General features: G+C 42.2%; 1 protein-coding gene across 1 annotated transcript; it reads left to right on the top strand.

Annotated features, from left to right (window-relative positions):
- Nucleotides 1-16387: 16387 nt before the first annotated feature.
- myct1b (myc target 1b) lies at nt 16388-18173 on the top strand. The gene is made up of 2 exons (NM_001146511.1): nt 16388-16535; nt 17226-18173. The coding sequence occupies exons 1-2, from the start codon at nt 16481-16483 to the stop codon at nt 17801-17803; spliced, it is 633 nt and encodes a 210-aa protein (NP_001139983.1). The 5' UTR covers nt 16388-16480; the 3' UTR covers nt 17804-18173.
- The last annotated feature ends 455 nt before the right edge of the window (nt 18174-18628 follow it).

The raw sequence follows: 18628 nt of genomic DNA, 5'->3' as shown, positions 1-18628 counted from the left end.
AAGTGTATCTGGGACCAGGCTATTACAGCACCACCTTCCTGTATAAAACACACAATAGAATGAATATCATTTAGTACTTGGTAGCTTGTCATATGCAGCACAGAAAGCCCTTTATTTTTTCAGGACCACAGCAGCTATTCTTCTAAAAGCTTTTTTCTGACAGACTATATATACACTAGAATAGTGCTCGTCACACCATTTCAGTACTACAGTACAGGACCCTGTTAGTCAGGCAGTTCTGACTGAAAAAGCTTTTAAAGTAAAAATAGAAGAAAAAAAGTACATGCATTGCATGTTGCTGGTATTGAGGGCAGAAAACTCATAAAGTTTCTCTGAATAAGCTGTACATTCATCTAGTGTATGAAGGAGCTGTCCAGTCCTGAACTCAGAGGGAGTTATTGTGCTATTTTAGGGGAATCAGTAAGCTTATCGGGTCGGTAGGTAGCCTAGTGGTTAGAGTGTTGGACTAGTAACCAAAAGGTTGCAAGATCAAATCCCTGAGCTGACAAGGCAAAAATCTGTCATTCTGCTCCTGAACAAGGAAGTTAACCTGCTGTTCCTAGGCCATCATTGAAAATGAGAATTTGTTCTTCACTGACTTGCATAGTTAAATAAAAGTATACTGTATAGGACAATTCTAAACCATGACAATATCTACTGGGCATCTGACATCAGGTCACTTGCAGCTGGTCTCGTTTTCTCCAGTATTATATATTAGACGACTAATTCAATTTAGTTTGCCGTGCGGTAGGTAAGCACTACAATATGGATGTAGCCTAAGTGGCAAACACAAATCCCATCAACCCCGGAGTAGAAGTCATTTACATGAGTGATGTAGTACTTTAAGCGATCTTAAGACATGATGATACCTTTGGCAAGAAACATGCTGTAGTGTAGTCCAGCTCTAAAGGTTTCTGCAGGTCACCGGGGACCACTGTAAAAGCCCACTCACTCTGTTGCTCCATTTACCTGACAGCAACAGTACTTTGTAGTCCTGACAAGCATAGAATAATGATATAGGGCTATAGGGCTTGGACTGATTCTGCACTTGGACTTCAACCAGTCAAGTTTGATAAGGCAACATCTGAACTTGCACAGGAAACAGTGACATCTGGCGCTTGGCTTTACAATGACAGAAAATAAGTAAATATATTCAATGATTTATGCGTGTGGGGGTGAGAGGGAGAGAGAGAGAGAGAGGAGGCGGGGGGTCAGCTGTAAAAGCTTCCGCTAATCTACCTCCCAGAGAGTGTCAGCAGCAGCTGCCAGGTCCTCTCAGGGTAGAGCTCACAGACTCAATGATCTATAGTTTACAGCTTAAAGCTTACAGATTGATATGATCTCATGTATGGAGACTGACAGAATAATCACCACTCTCTCACATCTACAGAAGAGGTTGGTGGGAGGACCTATAGGAGGACGGGTCCATTGTAATGGCTGGGGCTCATTGTAACGGCTGGAATGTAATAATGGAACGGAGTCAAATGCGGTTTCCGTGTGTGATACCGTTCCATTTATTACATTCCAGTCAGTACAATGAGCCTGTCCTACTATAGATCCTCCCACCAGCCTCCTCTGGAGCCTAAATATCCTGCAAATGTATGAATTAATGAAAATGAATGCAACACAAGACATGTCTGGTCAGAAAGGGCAACTGGGCTCTATATAGAGCCATATGACATAGAAAAGTCAGTGGCACTTCACAAATCCTCAGAGCAAACTGCATACAACCTGTTAGTGCTAAGCTGATTGTGAGGGACCAGAATGAACTCCGGTGGGTGGGTTCTCTCCCAATGCTTATCACTGTGGTTCCTGTAAGGGAGGGTAGTGATCCCACACGGAAGGAGATGGCTGCCGTTTTACGGGCCCCTAACCAACTACGCAATTTTGTGTGATTTTTCACATTGTTTGTAACATATTTTGTACATAATGTTGCTGTTACTGTCTTTTATAACCGAAAAGAGCTTCTGGATATCAGAACAGCGATTACTCACCTCGAACTGGACTAAGATTATTTCTTCAATGAGTCCAACGCAAAGGATATACTGCTTCTCCGAGACCAGGCCCAAATTCCTGTCATTCGCATGAAGAAAAGACGTAAATACAGGGAGTGGAGATCAGGGTGCCTTGTGAGAATTTGTCAGCGTGTGGGTAACCCGCCTCTACCATCCGTTCTATTGGCCAACGTGCAATCACAGGAGAATAAACTGGATGATCTCCATTCGAGACGAACCTACCAATGGGACATTAAAAACTGTAATATCTTATGTTTCACCAAGTCGTGGCTGAACGACAACACGGATAATATACAGTTGGCTGGGTTTTCTGTGCATCGGCAGGACAGAACAGCTACATCTGGTAAAAAGAGGGGCAGGGGTGTGTGTCTATTTGTCAATAACAACTGGTGCGCGATGTCTAATGTTAAGGAAGTCTCAATACCTCAAGCGAGCAAGGTATTGCTCACCTGAGGTAGAGTACCTTATGATAAGCTGTAGACCACAATATCTACCACAAACGAATGCTTGCACTATGACCGCACTCAATGAGCTGTATAAGGCCATAAGCAAACAAGAAAATGCTCATCCAGAAGCGCCACTCCTAGTGGCCGGGGACTTTAATGCAAGCAAAATTAAAACCTCCCTCTGTAACTGGAACCTGGCCTTCCTGACGGGCTTCCCCCAGGTGGTAAGGGTAGACAACAACACATCTGCCACATCTGATCCTCAACATGGGGGCCCCTCAGGGTTGCATGCTTAGTCCCCTCCTGTACTCCCTGTTCACCCACGCATGCTTGGCCAAGCACGACTCCAACACCATCATTAAGTTTGCAGACGAACACAACACTGGTCACCGGCAATGATGAAACAGCCTTTAGGGAGAAGGTCAGAGGCCTGGCAGTGTGGTACCAGGACAACAACCTCGCCCTCAACGTAAGCAAGACAAAGGAGCTGATCGTGGACTACAGGAAAAGTAGGGCCGAACACGCCCCCATTCACATCGACAGGGCTGAAGTGGAGCGGATCGAGAGTTTCAAGTTCCTTGGTGTCCACATCACCAACAAACTATCATGGTCCAAACACACCAAGACAGTCATGAAGAGGGCACGACAACACCTTTTCACCCTCAGGAGACTGAAAAGATTTGGCATGGGTCCTGCCATCCAGGACCTATATACTAGGCAGTGTCAGAGGAAGGCCCAAAAAATTGTCAAAGACTCCAGTCACCCAAGTCATGGACTGTTCTCTCTGCTAACGCACAGCAAGCGGTAACGGAGCACCAAGTCTAGGTCCAAAAGCCTCCTTAACAGCTTCTACCCCCAAGCTATAAGACTGCTGAACAATTTACCAAATGGCCACCCCGACTATTTACATTGACCTCCCCCCTCCTCTTTGTTTTTACTCACCGTTTATTATCTATGCATAGTCACTTTACCCCTACCTACATGTACAAATTACCTCAACTAACCTGTACCGCCGCACATTGACTCGGTACCGGTACACCCTGTATATAGCCTCTTTATTGTTATTTTATTGTGTTACTTTTGTTTATTTATTAAATATTTTCTTAACTCTATTTCTTGAACTGCATTGTTGGTTAAGGGCTTGTAAGTAAGCATTTCACGGTAAGGTCAACACCTGTTGTATTCGGCACATGTGACGAATACAATTTGATTTGAAACCCTTCACTGGCAGTGTTTCTTTACATCCTCCTTTAGACCACCATCAGCAGCCATAAAAGCCACAAGGGCTCAGTCAGTCATGTCATTCTGAAAGCAAGAGGGTCTGGGGTGGGCTGGGCTAGTCATACACACCACTCTACTCTCCGGTCTCTCCTGGCAGTAAAAGACACGTCAGTGGTAACCTGAGAGTCCCCATCCATCCGTATGAGGTGGAGGATCTGTTGGACTGGATGGATTCCATGGTGCTCTAGTCTAATGTTATGCAATGGTTCTGCTAAATGTTTGGATAAAATGACATGGACAGCACTGTCTATGAATGTTCAATTTCAATACTTAGTCATTAACCATACGCAAACATGTTTCAGCCAAAAGCAGTGTGTAAATGGTATGTAGAAGGTATGGTTCCCAAGGGCAAGTGACAGAGAATTTATGTTGACTCTCAGGAAGCACAAATTAATTACCAAGCCTGAATTTGGGCAGACTACAGGATAAATCCTGTTATAATTTCACAAGGTTCTGTAGCATAGCGTACTAGACTTGCTTCCAGTCGAAGAGCCCAACCAAAAAACATGTCAGGAAGAGAATTACGTAATTCATCATCAAGATGAGACCATTCAATCCGTCAGTACCCCAACAGCCTGACAGAAGGTGGTAACTTTCTCCACAGGATATCTCCTTTTTGTGACAAGATGTTGTGTTCCCTGTAAGTTCTGGGTTGTGTTCATAAGGCACCAAACGAAAGAAAACAAACAAACAGAGCAGGAGTACCTGGACATTTTCTGTTGCATGCCCTAATGAACTAGCTACTTCAACGTTGGTCTCCACAATGCACGACACTACCCTGGCCTGAAGTCTACCATTATGTTGATCTGTTCCAGATGTGACCTACCTACAGAATACCTCTTTCTTTCAGCCACAAGCTATGGAAACTCAGTAACCTCCGCTACTGGTAGAGCTGGGTACCTTCTGTACATTCGTAGAATGGGGGCCCTTTCCAGCTTTAGGGTGGGGCCCTTTCCAGCTTTAGGATGCGTCCCAAATCGCACCCTATTACCTACGTTTGTAGTGCACTACATTTGACCACGGCCCATGGTGCTCTGGCCAAAAGTAGTGCACTATATAGGAAATAGGGTGCCATTTGGGACACAGCCTTGGTTGTGATTGAGGGAAGAAGAATGTCAGCAATGCAGTAGCTTATTAGAAAGTAGCCAATTAGGTGTTAAAAAAATATATTAGTGGGTAAAATATTGTGAATGGACATTTCAGGGAAAGAGGAAGGATAGAGAACTGCATCTTGTGTAACTTCTGTAAATGTAGCCTACATGAATAGGCTTTTGATCACTGTTGAGTTTACCTGTCAAGCACTCAAACATGCAGGTGGATGTCAAACATATAGGCCAACCCCCTGTTTGGTAAGATGTACACACAATAGATTGTCATTGACTAAGTAAAGGAAGCTTTACCTTACACTGACATTGAGCCAGGTTAGCACATGCCCACCTCAAGCCTGGGCATGCCAAACATGCTGACCACACTGCTCTGTTGCAAAATAAATGTACACATACATGTTATTCAATCATTGCACCCACACAGCTCGCGCACGCCAACGAGCGTCTGCGTTGCCAAGTGCTAAAATAGAAGTCAATTCTATTTGTGACGCTGGACGCGGTGCAAGTCCTGCCTCTCCCATCTCCTCATTGGTTTGTAGAAGCAGATACCCATCTCCTCATTGGTTATACCCACGTGGGTAATTGAAAGATGAACTGAGGTCGGTCGGTCAGTTGTGGTAATACACTTTATTATTAAAGTTAGATGCCAATTGCCATATAAAGTCCAAAGGAGAAAAAGCCTTGAAGGTGGAGAGATGACTATAAACGATTCGGTTGACAGTTTTATGTGTGGATTAATTGTCCGAGTGGAGGACCTTGTGCATTTCAGGTAAAATAACAACTCAACGTTTATATCCCAGGACAAATTAGCTAGCAACAGCAAGCTTGCTAAATATGACAAATTAGCTAGCAACTGCAAGCTAGCTAGCTAAATTGCCATAAATGTTTAATGTTTTTCGACGTGTTTGTTTTGATATTTCAACCTGCGTGAGGTGATCGCGTTTGGTGTGGGGGACAAAATCAATTTACGCACGATGGCGCACGATGGCGCACGCGGACGGACGTGCGCATCCGGTTTGGGCATGGTGTAAGCAAAAGGTTTGAGACTAAGATTTCAAACAAAAACAAAAACACACACAAACACACAAATACACTGGCACTCAAACATGCACGCTGACACACACACACACACACACAGAGGAAAGTTTTAAAACTATAGATAGCCTTTATCGTTCCTATGTTCAGTCAACATCACATCTTTCTCAAAGACTATGATTTATTCACAAAAATGAATTAATAAAAATACCAAGCTTTGCACTTAACATCTCACAACCTATACAATTCAGACACTGTTCTGCTATGTATAGTTTAAGAGATCATCTCCACCTCAAAAACCACATGATGATTAACTCTTGAACGTCATGGCAAAATGTCGATTTCCTCTTAAATAGACATGCCCAAAAATAATTATTATCCACGAGATGGCAATAAACAATAACTAGTAATGCTGCATAGTTCTAGAAAGGTCTGGAACTCACCTTTCTGGTAAAACTGTCTATAAATTGATGAGGTGTACTCACGTTTGGGGACACAAGCTCAAGTACATAGTACAAATATTATGAAAATATCATATGATTTTTTTTTCCTATTCAACAAAAGTTGGGGAATGATGACTGAAATGCTTTCAAAATATAGTAACAATCAAATTATAAATGACTTACTGTAAGAGTTCACCTTTCTTATAACTGTAAAATAAATATGATCATATTTAGGGACTACAAATTTGGCCCCATTTCATATAACTGATGATAGAGCATTTTCTGCCAAGCCTCCTCTGAGCAACGCAGAGACACCATTCAAATGTCTGCAGGCTCGTTACAACTTTAACTTCCCTCTGTGACCAAGATAAAGTGGTCGTGTTTCAATTCTACAAAATTATTTTGTATTTTGTCATGTCGAGAGATCTAAATCTGGCTGAGAATATCACAGTGAGATATCAGGTTGCTAGATTGGTTGCTAGATTGAATCCCTGAGCTGACATGGTAGAAATATGTCATTCTGCCCCTGAACAAGGCGGTTAACCCACTGTTCCTAGGCTGTCATTGTAAATAAGGTGTTCTTAACTGACTTGATAAGTTAAATAAAGGATAAAAAATAACATGACTGCTGGATTTGCTAAACTGTCCTTTAATATGCCGTCTCCCAGGCTGGGCTACGTCACTCCAAGGAAGAGGAAATCTATTCTTTGACTGGATAGGCCAGAAAATTGACATGTCACTTCCTATGCAAATGTGGGGTGTCAAACCTGACACTTCAAGTCAGCTCTGCTCAAATCAGCTCAAATTCGGTCCCAATTTGCCACCTACCCCTTTCCCTTGACCCTAACCCCTTTGATGTTTGCAGACCTGTGAGTTCCAACAATACACTGCTTTTGAACCTTTGGATCTGCAAACATGGACAGGTTGGGGCCAAGAGGAAGGGGTAGGAAGAGAATTGGGACTACAGACACTAGACTCTCAATTTAGGGGTGGATTTAGAATTTCTATGGGCAAAAGTCCCATAGCTGAAGGTTCAAGTTACAAGCTAAAAACCTTGACTCTCAATTCAGGGATGGGCCCTATAAGGGGATGGTGGTGATGACCTGATGCCCTTGTAACAGGAGGGTAACACCAACAGAGAGACTCCCTGTATTGATCTGACGCCTTTCCAAGGACAGACAGGAAAGATATCAGGTTTACCCATGCCCAGCACACTGACCGTGGATTTGTTACAGACTTTGGGTTGGGCCACTGACTTCCATTTCAGGGAACAGATAAATTAATAATTTTAGGACTGGCTATAATACAGGGAGTACACCAATGGTATCGTATGCACCATCCGACACAGCAGGGATGAGTCGAGAGAGTGAAACCAATGCCTTGTTTCCAAGCCTATTCTTAGACTAAATTGGACTTTTAAGCAAGATTGCCTGTGCCTATTTGTAAATCCTCATTTATAATTTTTCCAGTACTAGACTCTGCGGTACAGAAATAGGTCATCCCATTTCTGTGTTTGTGGAATCACACTTTTACTCCTTTTATAAAACTGAATTGGGTCGTTCCACCAAATGAGTACCTTTTGCGGCCCTTTGATAATGAAGTGCCCTTTAATATAGACCACTTGGGAAATTCAATGACTCTTTTTAATATGAATAAATACTTGCTAAAGTGCCATAATTCAGTATTTTCACATGTCCCTTTGTGCCCCTTTTTGAGAGTTCTAGGAAGATTTTAACCGATTTAACCCCAACATTTCTCAAAATTTTCACCATCATGTTTTCTCCATGTTTTCACCATCATGTTTTCTCCATGTTTTAACAATGAAAATGTAAAAAATAATAATAATAATAATTTGACCTCTTGAGATGGGAAAACATGCTTTTTATTAAGTTGAACAGGTGCTATTTATATCAGAATGATAAAAAAAATATATGAAGTTACAATACCCAAAAGGTACTAATTTGGTGGACCCAATTAGGCCTACTCTTGAGTCATGTCATACCTGACATAAAAGCACTAGCACCTAAGCATATGCCAACCACAAAGTAAAAACAAAGCAAACTCCTACAAACTGTGTTTAATGCTGATCATTAAGTTCTGATAGCAAAGACAAACAGATAGCTATGAAGCTTCATTGTAGCAAGCATTGGGCTCCATGACAACCAAAGTGTGAGATGCCTGACGACCGTATCTCTGACACTTCACCAAATAGCATTGCTCTACTTCTAGAAAACAAGACCGTGACTAAGAAGAACATATTTGAATAGATAGTGAGGAAGTGTCATGAACATTTTGTGTGGTTTAGAGCAAACAGGAAATTGTGTTTTATATCAATGGCACCAACCAGAGCTGTGTAGTATATGGCTCAGGCACCAACAGACACATTTACTGTATGAGAATCCATTCTGATTACGCTATTTTAAAATCAAAACGTTTCCCCTTGATACGGTGACCACTCCTGTTGCAGGAATTCTCTAAATTCATCTCATCAGTCACCTTAATTAAATTATCAATGACTTTAGTTAAAGAAAGACTTCAACAACAAGATAACAAAAGAGGTGCCTTATTCCCTGTTATAGGGTGAATGGGTAGGCAATCCTAAGAAGAGGGAGTAATTCTCTCCATAGCCTATCCCTCAGGCAGCACTGCAGTGGCAGTACACACAAGGCTATTACAAACAAAACCTTGTTTTCAGAATCATGCATATCTTCTCTCTGAAAGTACTTCACCTAAATGTAATATCTCAACATGCACCTGGCAAACTCCAGACATGCAGGCACATGGCCAAGGTATTGAATCAGCATAATAGCACAGCAGCACCGAATGGATATTAACAGAAAGGTTTGTCTAAAATGGCATCCTTTATCCTATATAGTAGGCTATATAGGCCAGGAAAACGGGTGCCATTTTGTATGCATCCAAAGTACCAGTACCCCCATAGCACCCAAATGAATGACACCTACTTTGCAGTTTCTGCATCAGGTTGGCAATGTCCTTGGAGGTTCTTCCGGACTGCCATGGTGAGGCCATGTCTTTTTTCTGCTACTGTCTGGACCACAGCAGGTGATACACTGATGCAGACGAGACAACAGGAGATCATCCCACGTTACTTTTGTGAGGAGGGCATCCCCTCACGCCCCTCCTCTCCCCTCCTTTCTCTGACTCTGTCTCTCTCGCTGTCTCCGTCTCTCTCACTTTCTATCTCTGTCTCAAGCCGATTTCAGAGGCTTGATATGGGCTACTGCAGCAAAGGGTCCAATCAAATCTCAGGTTTCAGATAGGGGAACAGCAGTTTTGCTACCCAATGGCAGCCGTCCTTCCATTCATTGTCTAGAGAGGAGAGAGATGATACATGTGCCAGTCAGTGTGTTTCCTTGAAAGTGAGCTATCACTGTCAAATATGTATTTATATATGAATATTAACTAAATAAAAGCATTATTCATAGCTCATAAGTCATTATAAATCTGCTTATAATGCATTATACTGAGGCTAGGTACGCTGTAGGAAGTGTTACCAAACCCCTAGTATGTATGAATGAAATAGGATTGTGAAATCATGAGTCAACAGAAAATGCTCTATGAAAGTGACAGGAAGTTTACAGTACGCCTACAGTGCATGCATCATCTGGATAAAGAAAATATGAATGAGCTGTCAAAAAAAAATGATTTTGAGTCACACTGCAAACAACAAGTCATTGCATATTAATTCGCTATAATGTAGATTCCATTAGGAGTTCTTGTCTTGAGCAATTGCGTCAATTGTCTTGTCTCGAGCTATTGCATCTATTGGCTAGGCGAGAAATGTTCCTTCCCATATGAAATAACTAGAAAAAAACTGAACATATTCAGTAGTAGTATTAGTAACACATTAGTAAAACAAATTGACACAAATTGATTAATCTAGTAAAAGAAATGCAACTAAGAAAGGTTGCACTAAATAGAGCATTCAAACGTTTCTTACCCCTACTGTCAATCCTGCAGCAAGCGCATGAAGCATAAACTTCAGGAAAGAAGTGTATGTGCGTGTGTTACTATGTTGCCAATGGTAACAATCAAACTCTGTAGCAGTCGTCGTATTTTTAATTATATATATTTTTTATGTGAAACATTGTAGCAATATTAAATGCTATTTCAGTTCATTGTAGTTTCTTACTATTAAAAACGAAGAATATGGTCCTTGCGCTAAAGTTATCACGTAGTTATTCGCGCCATGTCAAATTGGAACATTCCTTTCCTGACACTACTTTTTTATGTGCATCTGCCTATCATTTGACTTTCACTGCCATCTTCTGATTTCTTCAAGTAATGCAGGTTATCTAGTTTGTCTGCCCTACTGTATGGACCTACAGTACGCTTATCAGTACACACTACACAGTGCTGCTTAGTAAATCTAGTAATTAGCTACTACAATAGACTTTTATTCGGGAAAGTGTGGGAAACTGTCTATTTATCTAGGCAACCACTTCATACCAGCAATTCAGTGACAGCGTCAATAGATTATTGTAGCCGACATGGGAACCGCAGAGTTGGGTAGGTTACTTTCTAAATGTAATCTGTTACAGTTACTATTTACCTGTCCAAAATTGTAATCAGTAACGTAACAGTCGGATAACCTCAAACTCAGTAACGTAATCTGATTACATTCAGTTACTTTTAGATTACTTTCCCCTTAAGAGGCATTAGAAGAAAACAAAAATGTTTTGGTAAAAGACTGAGGGATGGGCCTGGAGAAATGTAACCACTCTCAGATGAATAGACAGAGCTATGGATGCACTGACCATCCATGATATCAATATTATTGTTTTAACCATGTTATGAGGCTATACAGTGTATGTTTACATTCACAATGTTTACAAAACATTGGAGAAAGACAAGCTTACATTGTGGGTTTTCATGGAGTGTGACAGTTGAAATAAGCTCATGAGGCATTTATACGTTAGGTTCTTCAAGAATCATTGGATATGTATATATATCTATATATATATACTGCTCAAAAAAATAAAGGGAACACTTAAACAACACAATGTAACTCCAAGTCAATCACATTTCTGTGAAATCAAACTGTCCACTTAGGAAGCAACACTGATTGACAATAAATTTCACATGCTGTTGTGCTAATGGAATAGACAACAGGTGGAAATTTTAGGCAATAAGCAAGACACCCCCAATAAAGGAGTGGTTCAGCAGGTGGGGACCACAGACCACTTCTCAGTTCCTATGCTTCCTATGCTATGTTTTGGTCACTTTTGAATGCTGGCGGTGCTTTCACTCTAGTGGTAGCATGAGACGGAGTCTACAACCCACACAAGTGGCTCAGGTAGTGCAGCTCATCCAGGATGGCACATCAATGCGAGCTGTGGCAAGAAGGTTTGCTGTGTCTGTCAGCGTAGTGTCCAGAGCATGGAGGCGCTACCAGGAAACAGGCCAGTACATCAGGAGACGTGGAGGAGGCCGTAGGAGGGCAACAACCCAGCAGCAGGACGCTACCTCCGCCTTTGTGCAAGGAGGAGCAGGAGGAGCACTGCCAGAGCCCTGCAAAATGACCTCCAGCAGGCCACAAATGTGCATGTGTCTGCTCAAACGGTCAGAAACAGACTCCATGAGGGTGGTATGAGGCCCCGACGTCCACAGGTGGGGGTTGTGCTTACAGCCCAACACCGTGCAGGACATTTGGCATTTGCCAGAGAACACCAAGATTGGCAAATTCGCCACTGGCGCCCTGTGCTCTTCACAGATGAAAGCAGGTTCACACTGAGCACGTGACAGACGTGACAGAGTCTGGAGACGCCGTGGAGAACGTTCTGCTGCCTGCGACATCCTTCAGCATGACCGGTTTGGCGGTGGGTCAGTCATGGTGTGGGGTGGCATTTCTTTGGGGGGCCGCACAGCCCTCCATGTGCTCGCCAGAGGTAGCCTGACTGCCATTAGGTACCGAGATGAGATCCTCAGACCCCTTGTGAGACCATATGCTGGTGCGGTTGGCCCTGGGTTCCTCCTAATGCAAGACAATGCTAGACCTCATGTGGCTGGAGTGTGTCAGCAGTTCCTGCAAGAGGAAGGCATTGATGCTATGGACTGGCCCGCCCCGCCCGTTCCCCAGACCTGAATCCAATTGAGCACATCTGGGACATCATGTCTCGCTCCATCCACCAACGCCACGTTGCACCACAGACTGTCCAGGAGTTGGCGGATGCTTTAGTCCAGGTCTGGGAGGAGATCCCTCAGGAGACCATCCGCCACCTCATCAGGAGCATGCCCAGGCGTTGTAGGGAGGTCATACAGGCACGTGGAGGCCACACACACTACTGAGCCTCATTTTGACTTGTTTTAAGGACATTACATCAAAGTTGGGTCAGCCTGTAGTGTGGTTTTCCACTTAAATTTTGAGTGTGACTCCAAATCCAGACCTCCATGGGTTGATAAATTGGATTTCCATTGATTATTTTTGTGTGAATTTGTTGTCAGCACATTCAACTATGTAAAGAAAAAAGTATTTAATAAGATTATTTCTTTCATTCAGATCTAGGATGTGTTGTTTAAGTGTTCCCTTTATTTTTTTGAGCAGTGTATATATATACACACACGACCGGTCAGACATTTTAGAACACCTACTCATTCAAAGGTTTTCTTTATTTGTACTATTTTCTACATTGTAGAATAATAGTGAAGACATCAAAACTATGAAATAACACATATGGAATCATGTAGTAACCAAAAAAGTTGCTAAACAAATCAAAATATATTTTTGATTTTAGATTCTTCAAAAAGCCACCCTTTGCCTTGATGACAGCTTTACACACTCTTGGCATTCTCTCAACCAGCTTCACCTGGAACGCTATTCCAACAGACTTGAAGGAGTTCTCACATATGCTGAGCTCTTGTTGGCTGCTTTTCCTTCACTCTGTGGTCCGACTCATCCCAAACCATCTCAGTTTGGTTGAGGTTTGAGGATTGTGGAGGCCAGGTCATCTGATGCAGCACTCCATCACTCTCCTTCATGGTCAAATAGCCCTCACACAGCCTGGAAGTGTGTTGGGTCATTGTCCTGTTGAAAACAAATGATAGTCCCACTAAGCCCTAACCAGATGGGATGGTGTATCGCTGCAGAATGCTGTGGTAGCCATGCTGGTTAAGCGTGCCTTGAATTGTAAATAAATCACAGACAGTGTCACCAGCAAAGCACCCCCACACCATCACACCTCCTCCTCCATGCTTTACAGTGGGAAACACACGTGGAGATCATCCGTTCACCTACTCTCCGTCTCACAAAGACACGGAGGTTGAATCAAAAATCGCAAATTGTGACTCCAGACCAAAGGACAAATTTCTACTGGTCCAATGTCCATTACTCGTGTTTCTTGGCACAAGCAAGTCTCTTCTTATTATTGGTGTCCTTTAGTAGTGGTTTCTTTGCAGCAATTCAACCATGAAGGCCTGATTCACGCAGTCCCCCCAGTTGATGTTGAGATGTGTCTGTTACTTGAACTCTGTGGAGCATTTACTTGGGCTGCAATTTCTGAGGCTGGTAACTCTAATGAACTTATCCTCTGCAGCAGAGGTAACTCTGGGTCTTCCATTCCTGTGGTGGTCCTCGTGAGAGCCAGTTTCATCATAGTGCTTGATTGTTTTTGCGATTGCACTTGAAGAAACTTTCTTGAAAAGTTCTTGAAATGTTCTGTATTGACTGACCTTCATGTCTTAGAGTAATGATGGACTGTTGTTTCTCTTTGATTATTTGTGCTGTTCTTTCCATAATATGGACATTGTCTTTTACCAAATAGGGCTAACTTCTGTATACCACCCCTACCTTGTCAAAACACAACTGTTATGGACAGACGAATCTAAGTTTGAGGTGTTCGGATCACAAAGAAGAACATTCGTGAGATGCAGAAAAAATGTAAAGATGCAGAAGGAGTGCTTGACGCCATCTGTCAAGCATGGTGGAGGCAATGTGATGGTCTGTGGGTGCTTTGGTGCTGGTAAAGTGGGAGATTTGTACAGGGTAAACTGGATCTAGAAGAAGGAAGGCTATCACTCCATTTTGCAAAGCCATGCCATACCCTGTGGACGGCGCTTAATTGGAGCCAATTTCCTCCTACAACAGGACAATGACCCACAGCTCCAAACTATGCAAGAACTATTTAGGGAAGAAACAGTCAGCTGGTGGCCAGCACAGTCACCAGATCTCAACCCTATTGAGCTGTTGTGGGAGCAGCTTGACCGTATGGTACCTAAGAACGGCCCATCAAGCCAATCCAACTTGTGGGAGGTGCTTCAGGAAGCATGGGGTGAAATCTCTTCAGATTACCTCAACAAATTGACAACTAGAATGCCAAAGGTCTGCAAGGCTGTAATTGCTGCAAATGGAGGATTCTTTGACGAAAGCAAAGTTTGAAGGACAATTATTATTTCAATTAAAAATCATTTCTAACCTTGTCAATGTCTTGACTATATTTCCTATTCATTTTGCAACTCATTTCATGTATGTTTTCATGGAAAACAAGGACATTTCTAAGTGACCCCAAACTTTTGAACAGTAGTGTCCAAAAATGTCAAAAAATGGATGTAGCAGCTACAGGTTGCCCCTTTAAGTCTATCAAAAGTGTGTGAGTTTGAGCATGTGTCCATTAGGCCTATGGATACATTTTTTTTTATCAGCATGAATTAGATTGAGCAATAAAATCGCCACTTTTATTCCATAGGCTGAGTCAGGACAAAACCAGGAGGATGAGGAAAAAGAGAGACTGGGGGAAACCCAGGAGCTGAGAAACCGCTGGTTGACTTGAACAACAAGACGAACTGGCACAGACAGACAGAAAACACAGGTATAAATACCCAGGGGATAAGTGGGGAAGATGGGTGACACCTGGAGGGGGTGGAGAAAAGCACAACGACAGGTGAAACAGATCATTGCGTGACATAGGCAGCTTAAACTTCTTGAATTCAACCATTATTGGGTTCAAATACACATTTAGATTTGTGAACAGCCATCCACAACAACCATAATCCATAATGCGCAAATAGCTAAATGAGAGAGCAGCAGTGTGATTCACATCAATGCGCTATGTAGATAACAATAATAAGTGATATCAGTATCGCCGTAGCCTACACCACTACTGTCATCCTTAACTTCAAGCGTTTATTCAAGTTGGGTAATCTTTGGATGCCGACAGCAGTCGCACCATTGGAAGACATAGCTTGGACTGTAGCATGCTCTTTTACCACCATCCATCAAACACATTTGGTGTGTCATCATAGTGTCTCTGACTTGTGGTCAGACTCGCTCAAGTGGAATAAATTTAAATGTGCACCTTTTTTCTATGCTGATTTGAATGTCATTAAGAAAACAGAGAAGTGTCAACGATATTTTTTTTGCAAACATCCTTTCTGAATTTAAAAGTAATCCTCGAAGTAATCTAGTTTTTCAAAAGTATCTGTAATCTGAATACAATAATTTTGCTGGTAATGTAACGGATTACAGTTAACGTTTTTTGTAATCCCATCCATGTAATCCATTACTCCTCAACCCTGCCACTGCAGTTAACGAAGGTTTAGAGTTTAGGGAGCACAACAATTGAAGGAAATCCCATCAGAGGCTGTATACTTGATAGTGTTCACTGCAGGCGTTCTATTGGACAGTGACGTTTTGTTAGGTTTGCTTATCATACATATCCCTAGTGAAACACTTGCAAGATTATTGTGGGCCACAGAGAGTTGTGTTTATATTTATGTCCTCACTGCCCCTATCACTATACCTTACAAAATATACCCTTAAAACACTCTATATAACATGAAAAGGGCTCCTGATCTAAAAGTCACAACGTTGCCATTCAAGTACATTACAGTATTTAATAATGGAGCCAAGAGGCCATTGTTCAAGAGGAACATTGATTGTTCATTAATCAAGAGGAAATGATGTCAGAGGAAGCAGCCTTGTTTCCCAAAGTTCTGCCCCACGCAGATAAGAAAAGCACAAGCTAATTTTAAAAAGTAGAGAGAGAGGCAGGAAGCATGACAGCAACGTTTCCACTATTGCAAACAAAACAGACAGGAAGAAATGGACCAAGCAGGCAGCCTGTCTTGAAAAGAGTTCAGTTCAATGTGCTGCAGGGTTCTCAGTTTGGATGTGAACTACTTTTCTTTTCGTTATTATAATGGCGTTCAATGAGACAAATCCATTTCTGGATATACTAAAATCATTTAACATTGGTAAGAATTTTAAGCCTGCCTTTTTAATGTGTTTATTTTTCATTAAGGGATATGAGTATTCTATCTTAAAATGACTGCATTCATCTTATATAATACTACTACTACTAATATATGCCACTAAGCAGATGCTTTTATCGCTTTTATCCATACATTTTACGTATGGGTGGTCACGGTAAGCAAACCCACTACCCTGGCGTTACAAGCCCCATGCTCTACCGAAGGACCACTCAACTTTTGTGTAGTTCTGTGTTTACAGTATATGTGTTATTAAAGTTATTGTTTGAATTTGACCTACAGTCCGTCCATTAAGTGATATGAGACCATCTTTGAGTAGTCGATTTACTACTGTCGGTTTTTCATTTATGAAAATGTAAATTGTGGACCATGGAAGCAATCATTTGCAATTTGTCAAGGAATGTATACTGGCATTTTGAATCTGAAAACTCATTTATCCAACAGTTCCTTGCCACTCCATTTTGATCAACCCCAACAGGCAAAACTTGTTGCAATGATGTCATTACAATCAAATATCAACTTAATTGCGCCCTGCTTGTAATGATCTCTTTTTTTCCCCAGCATTCCCCACTACGACAGCATTCAACATTCAATATCAGTTCACCTCAAATAAGGTGACATTAAATTAGGGAAAATCTAAAAAGGTTGTCTAATATCTTCCTCCTTTTCCTCCAGGGAACCTAGTCCTAGCCTTTTGTCTGTCCATGTTGTTGGGCCTCCTGATTGGAGCGCTGATCTACATCCTCCTAACATGGCTGTCGAGACGCAGAGCCTCCACCCGGATTACCAGGCGTCCCAAACAGCAGCACCGCTCAGCCACCTCCCAGCGCTCACACAATCCCATGGCCAACTGCCAAGGCCTCTACCGGAGCACAGTGTTCGACCGGCACAGCGACAACAGCCTCGGAGGAGGTATTCTGAGCCTATATAGACAACCATCGGTGGAGCCGGTTGGTCCACTGGGGAAGAAGACCAGCTCAGGATCATCCACCTTCCGACCAGTGCCCAAGGGCAGCAGGATGGGTCAAGGTGACGGGGCTGAGGGTGACACTAACAACCAGGATACCTTGCCTCTTCATGACACTACTGCCCCCAATTCATCAGCAGCAGATACTGCCTCCCTCATGCCAACTCAACCCAAACGGAACTCTTTTTGGTTGGGAAACAGCAGTCTTAAAGGGTTCCTGCCCACACAGACTCCTCCTCCCACATATGACAGTGTCATCAATGCCTTTCAAGAGACATGCACCTGATGATGTCACCATATGCTGCCAGGGATACATAGGTTGACTGGTTATTACAGTATAGGCTTTACTGCTGGGGGCCTTTGGAAGAGATAGGGGCCATGTCTTATGGAGAACTGTTCAGTTTTGAGTAAGGTGACCTTTGGTCCTTCTTTGGTCCATCGTCCACCCTGTCTTCTTTTCAGTCTACTATCTAAGAAAACTAAATAAATAGATTGTACTCTGACTGACCATAGGTTATGTTTATGTTGAAAAACTGTGTATCTCAATGGAATCTATGTACAAGAAGATGAAGGGTCAAGAGGATTGTCTATTATGGCTCACGTTTCTGTGATATGTTGATGAAGTTGTTGATAAAGTTGTTAATAAAGTTTTAATTATTATCCAGTCTTATGTGCTCTATCTACATTTTATACATCTGAAAGTTTCTGTGATATGTCTGTAGAGAAGAGGGAGGATTTTCCATAAAAGCAACATTACTTTAAAAAATAAACTCAGCAAAAAAAGAAACGTCCCTTTTTCAGGACCCTGTCTTTCAAAGATAATTCGTAAAAATCCAAATAACTTTCCAGATCTTCATTGTAAAGGGTTTAAACACTGTTTCCCATGCTTGTTCAATGAACCATAAACAATTAATGAACATGCACCTGTGGAAAGGTCGTTAAGACACTAACAGCTTACAGACGGTAGGCCATTAAGGTCACAGTTATGAAAACTTAGGACACTAAAGAGGCCGTTCTACGGACTCTGAAAAACACCAAAAGAAAGATGCCCAGGGTCCCTGCTCATCTGCGTGAATGTGCCTTAGGCATGCTGCAAGGAAGCATGAGGACT

Source organism: Salmo salar, chromosome 01 (assembly GCF_965601325.2).
Source record: "Salmo salar chromosome 01, fSalSal1, whole genome shotgun sequence".
NCBI lineage: Eukaryota > Metazoa > Chordata > Actinopteri > Salmoniformes > Salmonidae > Salmo > Salmo salar.
Note: the sequence above shows the minus strand (reverse complement) of the source record. Positions and strands in the feature narration are given on the sequence as shown.

What these genes read in the sequence shown, in the direction of transcription:
- myct1b (NM_001146511.1), top strand. Translation starts at nt 16,481, where the DNA reads ATGGCGTTCAATGAGACAAATCCATTTCTGGATATACTAAAATCATTT. An exon ending in ACTAAAATCATTTAACATTG is followed by an intron (nt 16,536 to 17,225) that starts GTAAGAATTTTA and finishes CTTTTCCTCCAG; the next exon opens with GGAACCTAGTCCTAGCCTTT.